Source organism: Bidens hawaiensis, unplaced genomic scaffold, assembly GCF_021521415.1.
Source record: "Bidens hawaiensis isolate Kalapana, Puna unplaced genomic scaffold, B.hawaiensis_p1.1 tig00011665_1, whole genome shotgun sequence".
In the NCBI taxonomy this organism is placed as follows: Eukaryota; Viridiplantae; Streptophyta; class Magnoliopsida; order Asterales; family Asteraceae; genus Bidens; species Bidens hawaiensis.
The window spans coordinates 116,786-132,952 of record NW_027491921.1 but is presented as its reverse complement, the minus strand read 5'-3'; the positions used below and the strand labels follow the sequence as shown (position 1 = coordinate 132,952).

General features: G+C 37.1%; 1 protein-coding gene across 1 annotated transcript; it reads right to left on the bottom strand.

Annotated features, from left to right (window-relative positions):
• Window positions 1-2,435: 2,435 nt before the first annotated feature.
• Window positions 2,436-3,949, bottom strand: LOC143538699 (F-box/kelch-repeat protein At1g55270-like). The gene is made up of 2 exons (XM_077032195.1): window positions 3,864-3,949; window positions 2,436-3,694 (listed from the first exon to the last, which is right to left on the bottom strand). The coding sequence occupies exons 1-2, from the start codon at window positions 3,888-3,890 to the stop codon at window positions 2,453-2,455; spliced, it is 1,269 nt and encodes a 422-aa protein (XP_076888310.1). The 5' UTR covers window positions 3,891-3,949; the 3' UTR covers window positions 2,436-2,452.
• Between the last annotated feature and the right edge of the window lie 12,218 nt (window positions 3,950-16,167).

Below are 16,167 nucleotides of genomic sequence, written 5' to 3'. Positions count from 1 at the left end.
TTTGAATCAATATGTGTGGTCAGTTAAGTAATTTGCATTGATCATATATTTTGCTTTAACGCATGGTACTTAGATTGGATATTAAATGAGTCATGTTTGTGGTTTGACGGGTTAAATTTTTACGAATATAAAAATTGTGTCACATTAACTTGATCATGTCATGAGTTTTTGTAGGTTGATATTAATATGACCTATTTAACATTTTAACCTAAAATTTTATTTCATTTAACTATTTTTGCATATTAATACCATATAATTACACATTTACAACAATCAATGATAATCAATACAAAATAATTACGTTAAAGCTTATAAAACCTATTGTTACGTTATTTATTTTGTTATTAAGTTCAAGGACCATTTATGTTTTTATTTGTTTGTTTGGGTTGATTTTGTAAGTTGAACTCTATTTAAGTTACGTATTATAGAATAAATGATTATGTTTTGGAGATAAACCCTAGCCTCTCTTTCTAGTTTCTCTGTTAATCGGTTCTTTACCTATCAAAGGTATCAGAGCATTCCAGTCAATCCTCTCGACATATCCCATATCACCATGACGAACACCAGGAATCAAGAAGTTGACAACACTCTCAAGGACCATGGCAAGGCCATCTCAGATCTGCAAGAAACTCTAGCTACACTGATGAAACAACAAGAGCAATCTCTTAAACAACAAGAAGAGATCCAAGGCAGTTTCAGCGGCGACGACAGCGGCGGGTCTGGTAAGGGGCTGGTTAGTGATGCTGATTCGCGGGTGGGTATTCGGCCTATGCGGGTTGGAAAAGTGGAGTTTCCAAAGTTTTCGGGGGTAGATGTTGAAGGTTGGATTTACCACTGTGAACACTTCTTCACCATCGACGAGACACCGGCAAATCTCAAGCTAAGACACACGGTTATACACCTTGAGGGGGATGCGATTGAATGGCATCAATCTTATATGAAAACACAAGGGCTTACCGTGGCTAAACTACCATGGGAAGACTATGTTTTGGCTATTTCGGCTCGTTTCCCTAACGCCATATTTGAAGATGCAATGGAAGAAATAGCATCTCTTGTACAAATTGCTGATGATATCGATGGCCTGCGAGAATATTATTCAGGTTTTGATCGTTTGCTTAATAAGGTTACCATTAGTGAACCATATGCCGTTAGCCTATATGTGAAAGGATTGAAATTAGGAATAAAAGGACCGGTAAAGATGTTCAAGCCTCAAACGTTACATGAGGCATATGGGTTAGCAAGGATTCAAACTATCAACAACACGAGCTTGATGAATCGACTTAAAGGCGTAGAGGATGATTCACAACGTGAAGATACCAAAATTACCCCTCCGTTTAATGCTTCAAAACTACCCTTACTACCAAGTCCAACAAACGTGCAACCGACTTCCAAACCGGGAACGCTTAGCTCGAGACGTTTGACGAGCGATGAACTCGAGTTGAAAAGGGCAAAAGGTGAATGTTTCTTGTGTACTGAAAAGTTCGTTCTGGGCCACAAGTGTACAAAGAGACAACTCTATATACTTCAAGTGATAGATGATGAAGATCAAGCACCAAAGGGGTTTGTTGAAGATGATGGAGACAAGGTTCCTTGAATTGCTTTTTGAGGGCAAAAAGACGGTTAAGGAGGGAGTATTGTTACGTTATTTATTTTGTTATTAAGTTCAAGGACCATTTATGTTTTTATTTGTTTGTTTGGGTTGATATTGTAAGTTGAATTCTATTTAAGTTACATATTATGGAATAAATGATTATGTTTTAGAGATAAACCCTAGCTTCTCTTTCTAGTTTCTCTGTTAATTGGTTCTTTACCTATCACCTATGCTAACTATCTTTTAAATTTTGACATAGAATACCCAATAAAGTTTAAGCGATAACATAAAACACTTCTAAGAAAATAAGTACAAAAATTATCTGAGCAAACTGCAAATCAGCCAAGCCAACCCAAACATGAACCTTTTAGCAAAACATGTTTGCGGTTTTAACTGAAATGATCTGAATATGTTTAGACTAATCTTAAGCCAACATTGTGTAAAAAATTCATACCCTTAACATTAGAGGGGTATGTAAGTTTGATTATTACAACTTGCAGCTGTAATTATAATCGGTTTTAAAAGGTAAATCCAAATGTCAAATAACGTTAAAAGTCCTAAACTGTTTTAAGACTTGCTCATTTGTTCTTTTCCTAATGTCTTTATAATATGATTGTTTGAACACATCAACTTACATCACATATTACAAAAGCAGATAATATATGTCAATTGTGAGAATTAAATTCATGTTTTAAGAGAAAACTCCTTAAAACAGATTAAAGTAAACACTTCCTCCTACCCAAAACTTTCCATTTAAAAACAAAAAAGAAAGTAAAAACAAAAATCATTCAAACCGTGTATATATAAATCCAAACATCTAAACAACAACCTACAGTACACACCACCATCAATCTCCAAACCTCATGCTTGAAGCACTTGGCAATGAACAATATGACTCTTACCCTGGCTCCGTCCCGCCAAACTCGACCACAACCCTGACACCAAACTCTTCAGCAGCCCCTTCCCACCATCCGCTTCCCACAAACACTCGGCCACACCGTCTCCCCCAACATTCACCAACAAGATACTCATATTATTCCTTATAACACAAAGCTGCCCGTGCAACGATACCAAACCCGCAGCCTCAAACCCCTTCAAGTTCCCCATATGCATCTTACTATCAATATTCTTACTCCACGAACCCGTTTCCTCATCATAAACCCTGATTTTACACCCGTCTTTACACTCCAACGCGTACAACTTCCCATCTACACACGCGCTCGGGTTCCTCCAACCTGACACCATCCCGTCATGAACAGCGGTCCACACGTCCGTCTCTGGTTCGTACACTTCACTAACCACTTGTCTATGCGGCCCGAGCCCCTTCAAAAACCACTTTCCACCATAAACCACCCCGATAAATGGGACCATAGCCGTACTCATATCTGATACAAAACACCACCGGTTCTTGCTCGGGTCATAAACCTCAACTGACCGTAACGACCGTTGCATGCCTTCATTCTCTCCACCCGCTACATACAAACAATTGTTAATGACACATGACCCAAAAAAATGCCGTCTCCGTAGCATGTCAGGAGCCCGGTGCCATTTATTGGTGCGGGCACTATAATACACGACCCGTCGCATTGAACCCTTGACCGGATCTTTACCACCGAATAGATATAAATGACACCCGCTCAAAACCGCACACCCGGATCCTAACGCTTCCGAGTACTCTTTGGGTACGGGTGGGAGTGGTTGCCACAGGTGGTTAACCGGGTCGAACCCGTGCCAAGCCAGCTTTCGGTTTTTGTCTCGTTTCATAATGTAAACCCATTCTTCCGCCATTTGGAGGTTTTTACGAAGGGAATAAAAGTAGTTTCCGGATAAGAGACGGTACCATCTTTTAGAAATTAAACGAAGCTTGCGGTGTTCGATTCGTGGGACCCTGATTAAACACGCGATGGCAAGGTCATCGGGCAGCCCGGGTAATAGAGGAGTTTGGTTACGGGATCGGTTTCGGGGTGGTTTTTGTCGGGTGGGGTGGATTGACGGTTTAATGTCGGGTTGGAGACAGAGTTTTGAACCGGGAACAAATCGTTTTGCTCCGGTGACGGTTTTAAGACCGGCATCTACTCTGCATAAACAAGCTGTTGTGTCCACCTGTAATTAGGACAAAATTAATACTTTTTGTATGACTATGATATAAAAAATTCTTAGTTTTTAACTTAGTCAGGGAGTAAAGAAAGGTGCATCATGGTTTTAGGTTAGAGCTAAGCATGATAATGGAATTTGATAATAAACAGAAATATTAAAAGGATCAAGAAGTTACCAAAGGAGGCTGAATCCCTCTTTCCATTCTTGAGATCGAGTAGCTATAAACAGATTTCTTGATCAATCATCTGCAGCTTCAAAACAGAATCTTGATCCTGTTAGTTACAAAGGATATCAGAAATGCAGTTTCAAGATTCAAAACACAGAAAGACTTATCAACAACATATGCATCAAATTCTCCCAAAACCCAAATCAAAGATTAAAATATGTATATGCCAAGATTATAAGTCTGGACAGTAAACACCCACAATTTGAATTTGAGGAAAAACAAAAGAGAAAAGCATTAAAAAGGGGAAAACTTTAAAAAGTCAATAAAGCTGATAAAAAAGCAAAAACTCAAATTGAGATCTCAAATGGTCAATACAAACCCTAGAAATCAAAACCCATGAAGCAAAACCTAGGAATATAATAACCCATGAAGGAAATCAAAAATCCACAAATGATAATTGATAAAGAAAGAATTAAACACCCAAATGCAAATGATAAGTGGTCTCTCACCATTAAAGTCTTGAGTGGAGAGGAGGGCCCAACAGTGCATCCAAGAAGAAAAGAATGTGTGTTAAGATGAACACAAAAGAAGCTAAATTATTGATTGAGTGGAGTGCAAATGGAGGAAGATGAAGATGATGATGATGATGATGATGATGATGATGATGAGGAGATTTTGCAGGGTTGTTTTGTTTGGAAAGGGAGACACCATCTAATAATCTAAACAGTAGAAGTTCATCACCAACTTCTTTCTTCTTAACAAATTTCTTTTATTCATTTGAAATTTAAACACACACACTCTTTAGACCACCTCTCCAATGGGAGGGTTGTGGAGGAAAGTCCGGATGATGTGTACAAGCCAAACAAACTTTAATCCAAGCTTTATTGCTGTGGAGTTTGTATTCAGGATTTCTTTTTTAAGTTGAAAAAGTTTTTTTTAGTGATAAGTTAAAAAAAGATTTAAAAATGAGTTTTCAAAAAAAAATGTTTGGATTAACTTAAGAGTCAATAAATAATAAGTTCCGGAATACTTATTGATGTAAGAGTGTAATGGTTAAAGAAAGCTGGGTGGAATGGAAGGATGTAATTGGTATTCCAAGCCTAGAAGTTGATAAGTTACCAAATCCCAACTTATTGAAAACCATATTTTTAGCTTGGTTGATAAAGATAAAGGTACAAGTTCTTTATGTGTTTCCATACACTTTATAAACATAAAAATGACTTATTAAACAAGTCATAAGGAGGGGAAAATAAGGAATCCCTAACACACCCTAAGTTTGTGAGTCTGTTTTTATTTTTCCTTTTTTCTATGAGAAAAAATACTGTTTGCGTCCCTGTGATTTTACGACGGAGGAAACATAAGTCCCCGAAATTTTTTTGAACTGGTTGAATCCTTGTGGTTTCAATGAACAATTTGAGTCCATGCCGTTAACCAAAAAAATGGGGAATTACAAGCTTTCCCTTTTTATGATCTGTATGTATCATTGTGGTTAAGTGATTACTCAATTTTAGTTACTCTTTAAAAATTCCCTCCATATTAAAGAATTAACCACCAAATTATAACCAATCAAGCCATAATCAACCAACAAAACCATAATCAACCAAGTATAAATGTATCAAACTTTTTTAATATAACAAAAATAAAATAACCGAACTTTTTTTTAACAAAAATAAATGAACAAAACTTTTTTAACAAAAAAATACGAACAGAAGTAGTTTTTTTAACAAAAATAAACGAACCGAACTACCTTTTTAACCAAAATAAATGAATCAAACTACTTTTATACCAAACTAAACGAATGTAACTACTTCTAAAATAAGTAATCAGATCGAACACCACCTTAGCGCAAGCTACGACGATATTTGTTAATAATAAGTTCAGTTGCTTATTTAAAAAAAAATAGTTTGGTTCATTTATTTTTGTTAAAAAAAGTAGTTCGATTTGTTTTTTTTCCTGTTAAAAATATGTTTGGTTCGTTTATTTTAAAAAAATAGTTCGATACATTAGTTTTGGTTAAAGCAAATGGTTCAGTTCGTTTAGTTTAGTAAAATAAGTAGTTTGTTTTGTTTATTTGTGTTAAAAAAATGTGTTTTTGGTATTTTATTTTTGTTAAAAAAGTAGTTTAGTTAGTTTATTTTTGTAAAAAAAACTAGTTCGATTAGTTTATTTTTGTTTAAAAAGTTGTTCAATTTGTTTATTTTTTGTTAAAAAATAAGATTGATTCATTTTTTTTGTTGAAATGTAGTCAGAAATGAACTAAACTGCTTGTTAATCAAAATGGTTCGGTTCGTTTAGTTTAGTAAAAAAAATAGTTCAATTCGTTTATTTTTGTTAAAAGATAAGTTTGGTTTGCTTATTTTTGTTTTAAAAAAAAAGCTCGGTTCGTTTATTTTTGTTAGAAAGTGTAACATCCCAAGTTTCATCGGTATTTAAAAGGAACTGGGTTTAATTAAATTATGGAAGATAGATGTAATTATTTAATTTATGAGGGAAATAAGTGTCATTAGATGAAAAGTTAAACATGAAACTCTATCCTCTTTCTATAAATATAGCCACCATCTCATTCATAACCATTCTTGCCTCCATACCTCAAGAAAACACACAATTCTCCAATTCTTGTTTTTGAGAAATTAGCCCACAAAGACACGACGTTTCTCAGAGATCTAACCGTCGGATCGGTCTCAAATTTAACTGAGTATTCATGGAATATAAATGAATATTTCCATTGATAATATCTTTGATCAGAGGTCGGGAACTCCGGTTTTTATTGTCACACCCCCGACCAAAGGCAGAACATGCCGAGGTGTAACGATTGCCCATAAACACATGACACTATTTAAAGCGACAATATTTAACAAACTCATTTCATTTCACAACATCGAAAATGTCACATAACAATATTCATAACAAGTCATAACAAAATATAACAAATCAAATATTGTTTATTTTTACTAATATCCTAAAGGTATTTGTGACGTTTTCTCCACATGCTCCATAATCAACCAAGATGTAAACCTGTAACATTTCATAAAATAAAGTTTATCACCAAAAAGTTTGGTGAGCAATTCATAAGTTTGAGCATATAATATATAGTAAGGAAAAGCCACAAAACTAATATACGAAACAATAAATAAAAAGCAATAATTTGGATAAAATCAGTAATAGAATTACGTTAGCGACACCTAACTATAAGGGGATGCCAAATAGTCTAGGAATTTATAGTTATCGTTAATTGCATTACGTTAATGACACCTTTCTACAAGGGGATGCCAAGTAGTCTAGGATTTATAGATCAACCAACCGAAAGCGATAAACACATAGGCATAAAATCATAGAACACCAAATCGAGCAAGTATTTAAGTAAAGTATACAATAACGTTTGTGGTTTAAGACCCAAGTATAAAACATTTAGTTTAGATAAGATGAAATGTCACCCCCAAAATAAAAGATAGAAAACGGGGTATGAAAGTACTCACGTTCAAGTAATAAACTTAAAAGATGATAATTTGGAGATTTGCCGGAACGAGGGTTTAACGAACAAAGCCTAAAAGGAAAGAAGTTTCGGGTTTAGAAAAGTTGTCTTGAAAGTCTTTAAATAAAATAAATGTTGAGAAATGTAAACAATTAAAGTTTCAAGATTTAAAATGTAACTATTTGCAATTTATAATAATAACCCTTTAAAAATGTAAGTTTACTCGAAACGGGGTTAAAGTATCTAACCTTAATATTTACTTAACCTATGTTAAGTAATAAGGTGGGTAAAATTGCAAGAATGCAAGTCTCTTGGGAATAAAGATACTAAAACGGGTTTTAACGAGTGTTCGGGTTGTTGGTTCGGGTCTTGACAATTGGTCAAACACAAAGTCAACTTTCCAAAATATTAAATGTTATGAGATATCTCATAAAATCAAGTAAGGCTTGACCAAGTATGTAGATCTATTGTTTTAGAACTAACAACGTACGTTAAGCGAGTATTCGGTTTTGTCGGTTCAAACTTTGTTATGAGATCAAGTTGGATCCAATATTTCCAAGTACTTAGGAAAATAATTAAAATTAGTTTGTAAACTATTTTTAAAGAAATATACAAGTCTTGGTAGCTAAAAATACACTTGTGTGTCTTAAGTGAGTAAAAGTCGGTTTAGTTCGGTTTGGTTCGGTTTTTCATCTCACAATAAGTTCATAGATGGTTTCCACATGCCCAAATATCCAAGAAATTGCATAATAATTTACAAATGAAAATACTTAAGTTTTACAACAAAAAGTTAACAATAAAATCTTTAAACAAGAGTTCGGTTTTGGTTAAGTTTCCATCTCCCAATAAGTTCATAGATGGTTTCCACATGCCCAATATAAAAGAACTTGTAAAAATGATTTTAGAAACTCAAATCTAACATTAAAAATGTTTAAACAACTATTTTAACAAAACTAGTAAGCAAAAGTTCGGTTTACGATTTTGAGCTATTATGGTTAAACCGAAGCATAGACCCTCAACCCATAACCATGGAACTTGTAAATAAACTAAAATGAGCAGAAGTTAAGCATGGTTAGTATGTATAAACAAGTTATATAAGTATATATATATATATATATATATATATATATATATATATATATATATATATATATATATATATATATATATCAAGAACACGAAGTTCTCCATGAAGCGTTGCCTTACAAGGTCCGAAACTTAACCAACCGGGGTCGGATAAGTAACTACAAAGGTTACAAGGGGTGTATATTATATGTATGTTGTGCCATAAGCTTCAAGTATTAATTAGAGTTAGCAAGTTAATTAAAATGAAAGACTATAGTTAGTTTGACTTGGGAAGTCAAACTACCAAGAATATGAAGAACAACCTTTGAATCTTAAGAGTTGAGAGAGAATTTGGAGTACGAGCAAGTGTAAAATGAAGAAGATGGGTGCGTATATATAGGGTAAGGGTCAAAGCTTCATTGCAAGGTTCTCTTTTATGTTTACATGAAAATAGATTGGTTAAACAAACAAGCAAAGCACAAAACAACAAAGAAATCCAAAATATACTACAGAGGTCACTAGGCACCGCGCGACCAGCCCTAGCCCTCATGGCCGCACGGCGCGGTGCCCATGGGGGTGGGGTTTTGTCCAGCTCGTCTAGCATGGTTCGTTATGCGAAGTTCGTTTTTGATGTAATTTGCTCGTTTTAAATGCGTTTTTGAATCCGTAAAAGGGGTTTTTCAAATTGAACAAATGGGAATGATTTGGTAACATAAGAATCCAATATTTTCTATATCATGAGTTTTGGTTTACAAAAACGGGTCGGTTTACAACACAAAACAATACAAATACGAAATACAATCGAGACCCGAATTTGACAAATGTCACAGTATCCCCTACTTTAAAAAATTTGTCCCGAAATTAAGATGAAGACGAAGACGAAGATGCAAACAAATGTGGATACTTCTCTTTCATCGCCTCTTCTCGTTCCCATGTAAATTCCGCGCCACGCCGTGATTCCCATCGAACTTTTACTAATCGAATACGACTACGCTTGGTTTTCTTCTCGTTGCGATCCATGATCTCAAGGGGTCGTTCAACCATGATCATCGACTCATCGACATGTACTTCGTCGAGATGTATATGGAGATTACCCTCGGCTAAGCACTTTTTAAGATTTGAAACATGAAATTTCAAATGAACACCGACAAGTTCTTACGATAGTTCGAGTCGATAAGCTACCTTCCCAACACGTTCAAGAATTTTGAAAGGACCAACGAAATGAGGAGCTAGTTTACCCTTCTTTCCAAAACGGACTACCTCGTTCCAAGGAGATACTTTTAGAATGACAAGGTCGTCAACATTAAATTCGATCGGTTTTTTCCGTCTGTCAGTATAACTCTTTTGACGACTTCTAGCGGCTAGGAGATTTTTACGGATTTGATCAATGAAGTCGGTAGTTTCTTGGACAATTTCGGGTCCCGTGATTTGAGCTTCACCGATTTCGTTCCAACTAATCGGGGAACGACATTTACGACCGTAAAAAGCTTGAAAATGAGCCATATTAATGCTAGAATGATACCTTTTGTTATAGGAAAACTCGATGAACGGAATGTGAGAATCCCAATTCCCACTGAAATCAAGAACACACGCTCGTAGCATATCCTAGAGTGTTTGTATCGTACGTTCAGATTGACCGTCCGTTTGAGGATGATAAGTGATAAGCGGTGCTAAGATCGAGACGAGTTCCCAAGGCTTCTTGAAGAGATCGCCAAAAATGAGAGGTAAAGCGAGCATCGCGATCAGAAGATAGTCAAAGGCAAACCGTGTCGGCACACAATTTCCTGAAAATAGATTTGAGAAAGCTGCTCGACAGAATAGTTTTCGCGGATTAGAATGAAATGAGCAGATTTAGTTAAACGATCGATGATCACCCAAATACTATCGTTGCCTTTTTGGGTGTTGGGTAATTTAATGATAAAGTCCATAGCAATGTCTTCCCATTTCCAAACTGGAATCGGTGGTTGCTCGAGTAGACCAAAAGGTCTTTGATGTTCGGCTTTGACTTTTGAGCAAGTAAGACATTTAGATACAATCAATGCTACGTCCTTTTTCATACCCGGCCACCAAAAGGTAGCACGAAGATCGAAATACATCTTATCCGCACCGGGATGAACGGAATATCATGAATTGTGAGCTTCGTCGAGTATACAAGTACGAAGTTCATCGTGATTGGGAACCCACAAACGATTTAGAAAGTACAAAAGACCATCGGGTTTGGTTTTGAGTTGAAGTTCGGCTTCACATGACATTTCTTCATACATTTTACCTTCTTCAACGGAGGCACGTTGAGCTTGGAAGATACGAATTTGAAGATCGGTTTGAACAACAAGAGTAGAATGGATTTAACATTAACCTTTCAACTTAGGGCATCAGCGACAACATTCGCTTTATCGGGATGGTAGCGAATTTCGCAATCGTAATCACTAAGTAATTCGGACCATCGTCGTTGTCTCATGTTGATATCTTTTTGGTCAAAAATATGTTGAAGGCTTTTATGATCGGTAAAAACCACACATTTCATACCATAAAGGTAATGTCTCCAGATTTTGAGAGCGGAAAACGACTGCACCAAGTTCTAGATCATGAGTCGTATAGTTGTTTTCGTTGTCCTTAAGTTGACTTGATGCGTAAGCAATGACTTGACCTCATTGCATGAGAACACAACCAAGTCCTTGATGAGAGGCATCGCAAAATACAACGAAAACTTCGTTTCCATCGGGAAGGGTTAGGATAGGAGCATTTCAAAGCATGTCCTTGAGAATACAAAAGGCTCCCTCTTGCTTCGAACCCCAATCGAATGGTTTCCCTTTATGAGTGAGGGAGGTAAGAGGCAAGGAAATCTTAGAAAAGTTTCGAATAAAAATGCCGATAATATCCGGCCAAACCAAGGAAGGATCGAATTTCCATGGGAGTCGTTGGAGTTTTTCAATCCTTAACGGCCTCAATTTTAGCGGGATCAACATGAATACCTTTGTCATTTACGATATGTCCTAAAAATTGAACTTCCTCGAGCCAAAATTCAAATTTGTAGAATTTGGCATAGAGTCGTTCGTTTCTAAGGAGCTCGAGAATGGAACGCAAATGGTGTTCATGTTCGACTTTGGATTTAGAGAAGATAAGGATGTCATCAATAAAGACAATAACGAATTTATCAAGGAATGGTTTGCAAATGCGGTTCATGAGGTCCATAAATACCGTGGGTGCATTTCTTAACCCGATGGGCATAACCAAAAATTCGAAATGTCCTTATCGAGTACGGAAAGCGGTTTTTGGAATGTCTTCTTCGCTAACACGCAATTGATGATAACCAGATCGAAGATCGATTTTGGAGAAACAGGTTGCGCCTTGAAGTTGGCAGTATAGGCGTCGTCTATAGGTGGCAAGGGATATCGATTTTTGATGGTGAGTTTGTTAAGTTCTCGGTAATCGATGCACATACAAAACGAACCATCCTTCTTTTTCACGAATAAAATGGGAGCGCCCCAAGGAGAAGAGCTTGGACGAATGAAACCTTTATCAGAAAGTTCTTCGAGTTGGTTCGACAATTCTTGCGTTTCTGACGGGGCTAGACGGTAAGGAGCCTTGGCCACGGGCATTGTGCCGGGCACAAAATCTCTTCGGAATTCAATCGGATGAACGGGCGGAAGATCGGTGACATCATCAGGAAAGACATCGGGGAAATCACGAACAATGGAAATATCTTGGATTGTCCTTTCCTTTTTGTCTTTTGTCACCGAGAGAGCTAGAAACAGAACGTACTTTTGGCGTAAGTACTTTTGCGATTGGGAGCACGACATGAGATTAAGTCTTCTAAAAGTAGCGTTTCCAAAGACTTTAAGAATTTTTCCGTTGACGAGCGGAATGCGAATGAATTTATCGAAGCAAACAACTTCGGCACGGTGCAAAGATAACCAATCCATGCCTACTATGACATCGAAACTTCCCATTTGCATCGGGATGAGGTCAATGGAGAATTTATGATTAGCAAGGATGAGAGTACAATCGCGGACGACGGAGTTGATGGTAATAGAATTGTCATTGGCGACTTCAACGAAAAACGGTCGGGAAAGTTTAGTTCGAGGCATAGCAATTTTCGATTCAAATTTCAAAGAAATAAAACTTCTATCGGCACCAGTATCAAATAAAATAGAAGCCAAATGATGGTTCACCAAAAACATACCGTTCACGACATCGTTTGCCACTTGAGCTTGATTTGCATTTATCATAAAAGCTCGCCCTTGGTTGCCATGGTTGACTTTAGTTGCTTGTTGTGTAGGAGGTGGTGGTGCTTGTATGGCGTGGATGGGTTGAATCAGTGGTGCATTGAGTTGGGTAATTTGGGGTTGGTTGGTTTGGACTTGTTAAGCTTGGGTTTGATAGTAGGGTATGGTTACGGTTTGAGCTTGGTTGGCAAAGGTTAATCGGGGACAATTATGGCGGAAATGATTAGGATCACCACAATTAAAGCAAGCTCGGGGTTGTTGGGGTTGGTTTGGTGGGTAGGGTGCATAACGGTTTTGGGAGTTTCGGGGAAAGATTCTTGGTTGGTTAGGTTGGGTTCGTTGGGCGGATCGGCAAGTGGTGCTAAGATGGCCAAATCGGTTACCAATGGTACAATGGCGACAAGACACGTTTGGTGGGTGGTGAAGTTGGCAAGTGTTGCGTAGTGGGGCGGTACCGGTATAAGGTCTTAGGTTTTGAGGTGGAGCTTGGGTTGGTTGTTGAGGTTGGGGTTGGGTAACGGCATAGTTTCGGTAGTTGGTTTTGGGTTTCTTCTTCTTCTTGTTGTTGTTGTGACGGGATGAGTTGGAGTAGTTGATGGCTTGTGGTGCGGGTTCAACCTTGGCTTGAGTTACGGGCTCGGGCTTGGCTTTCTCACTCGGTTTCTTGAGGGTTAGAGTACCCTCTTTCACATGATTTTTCGATAGCGCACCGGCTAAAGTGTGGCGTCCTCAAGATTCACGGGTTTGCTACTCATAACAGAGTCCCGGATTTGCATCGGTAAACCCCCAATGTATTTGTCAAGCTCGCGCTCGGTCGGGGTAACCAAGTGAGGGACTGGAATGCTCAACTCGTGAAATCAAAGTGAATAAGCGGTGTTATCACCACTTTCTTGCTTTAGGTTCCAAAATTCTTCCTCAAGCTTTTGGAGCTTGTGTTTGGAATATAATTTCTTCATCATAAGCGCATTGAGATCGGCCAATGGAAGAGAATTTCTTCATCATAACTGTATCCGAACCTTGGAGTTGCATAACACTACCCCACCATGTTAGAGCGGTCTTTGTAAACATGCCTGAAGCGAAATTTGTCTTTTTCGCTTCAGGGCATTCGCTATGTCGAAACACACTCTCGATCGATTCGAACCATTGCAACAAGGTAGTCGCACAATTGGTTCCAAGGAACTCGGACGGTTTGGCACTAGTAAATTGTTTGTACAAGTAAGATGCGGGTTTGGGTTCAATGGGTGAAACAACGGGTGCGGGTTGGTTAGCTTGGATTTGGGTTACAAGTTTGGGCATCACAGCGGCCATTTGCTTGATGATAAAAGCAGCCATACGTCGGTTGGTGTTCTTGCGCGGTCTTAGTGGAGGCATGCTAAAAGATTATAAAGAAATGGAATAAGTTTTGGGTAAAAAGAAATGAATATGAAGGTGTATAAAAATAAAATAAGATCAACCAACCGAAAGCGATAAACACGTTAATGACACCTTGCTACAAGGGGATGCCAAGTAGTCTAGGATTTATAGATCAACCAACCGAAAGCGATAAACACATAGGCATAGAATCAAAGAACACCAAATCGAGCAAGTATTTAAGTAAAGTATACAATAACGTTTGTGGTTTAAGACCCAAGTATAAAACATTTAGTTTAGATAAGATGAAATGTCACCCCCAAAATAAAAGATAGAAAACGGGGTATGAAAGTACTCACGTTCAAGTAATAAACTTGAAAGATGATGCCTAATGTTGCCTAATGAGCCGTTTGGATCTAGATCTAGCTTTATTCGGGTGTTTAATCAACTGAAAAGAGCTTTAGGACGACCTTAGCTCAGATCAGGACACCCCGAAGCTACCTAGGTCATAAAAGATCAAACCCTGATCAACCATGGTGGTTAACGGTGGCTGACGGCGCCGGAATCGAAGAAAAACCTTAAAAACGAGTAATAAGATAGCTGAACTGGACTTACGATCGTATAAGTTTAAGCAACACATAAGTTTAAGCAGCATATAAGATTAAGCAACGCATAAGTTTAAGCAGTGCATAATATCAAGCATGGTGGTTAACGGCGGCTGACGGCGCCGGAATCGAAGAAAAACCTTAAAAACGTGTAATAAAATATTTGAACTGAACTTACGACCGTATAAGTTTAAGCAACGCGTAAGTTTAAGCAGCGCATAAGTATAAGCAGCCCGTATAAGTATACATAAAATGCATATGTAGATGGCATATATGTATATGTGATGCCGTGTATGTATGCCCGTATATGTATATGGCGTATATGTATATATAATGCCGTGTATGTATGCCCGTATATGTATGTAGCGTGTATGTATGCCCGTATATGTATGTAGCGTGTATGTATGCATGTAAGACGTATATGTATAAGTGTAACGTATATGTATGCAACGTGTAAGTATGAATGTAGTGTGTAAGTATCTTATACGCTAGAAGGACTTATGCGTTGGAACGACTTATACGCTGGACAATAACTTATACGCCAATAAGGACTTATATGTTAAAGATGATTTTTCTAATAAACGAAAGATAAACATCGTATACGTACGTAAACGATAGATGATATATGAACTAAAGATAAGTAATTAAAAAGGAAAGGCAACGTTTAAAACGGGAAATGACTTAGGAGTATAATATGATAAGGAGTAGTTAAGTAATACTTGTTAATTGATACACAGTTAGCCGTGCACAGCTCAAGAAGAGCATAACCGTAAATTCAGAAAGGAATAGCTTATAGGTGATTTTCTAGCCACATTTTCATGTTATGTTTTCGGGGCTCCGACTCGATGTGATTAGTTAATACACTTACCTTAAGTGGTAAATGTATGATATATGAATGTGTTGTGAATAATGTATGAATGCTATATGAATGTGGTATGAATGATTTAGGAAATGTTAAGAGTACGTAAATATGAAAGTAATGAATGAATGAAGGTATGGTTGCATAGAAAGAAGGGTATCAGACCCCAATAATATCCGAGGATGGAGGGTACCGGACCCTAATAATATCCGAGGTATGTAGGGCAAAATGCTCTTTATAATGTAAGAATAGTTATGGACGTACAATGTATGTTAAAGAAAGAGAGTATGAAAGAATGAACGTATGTATATATGGAAGAATGATAAACAAGTTAAGTATGTAACACGTACCTTTGGGCACGTGTATGCGTATGTAAGTATGTTATTTGATTAACTAGAACTCATTCAACGTAGCTGACTTTTAGTATGCACGCAGGTAAATAGATTGAAGCAGCTAGATTGAGAGAGAGACACATGACATGATTTGAAGGGACTGGCATCCAAAGAAGATTTGTCATGATGTTTTAATAAGCTACTTTATGTTAAGCTTTAAAGACAAATATTGAATGTTTGTAACGAATGGTTGAATTTTATTATTTCCGCAAAAGTTTAAATTAACTATGATATTTAGAACTGTGTTTATGATTAAATCGAACGCCAATGTAAGGCACCGGGAATGGGGCCTTACAGAAAGGTAGTTTGATTTGTTTATTTTTGTTAATAAATAAGTTTGGTTC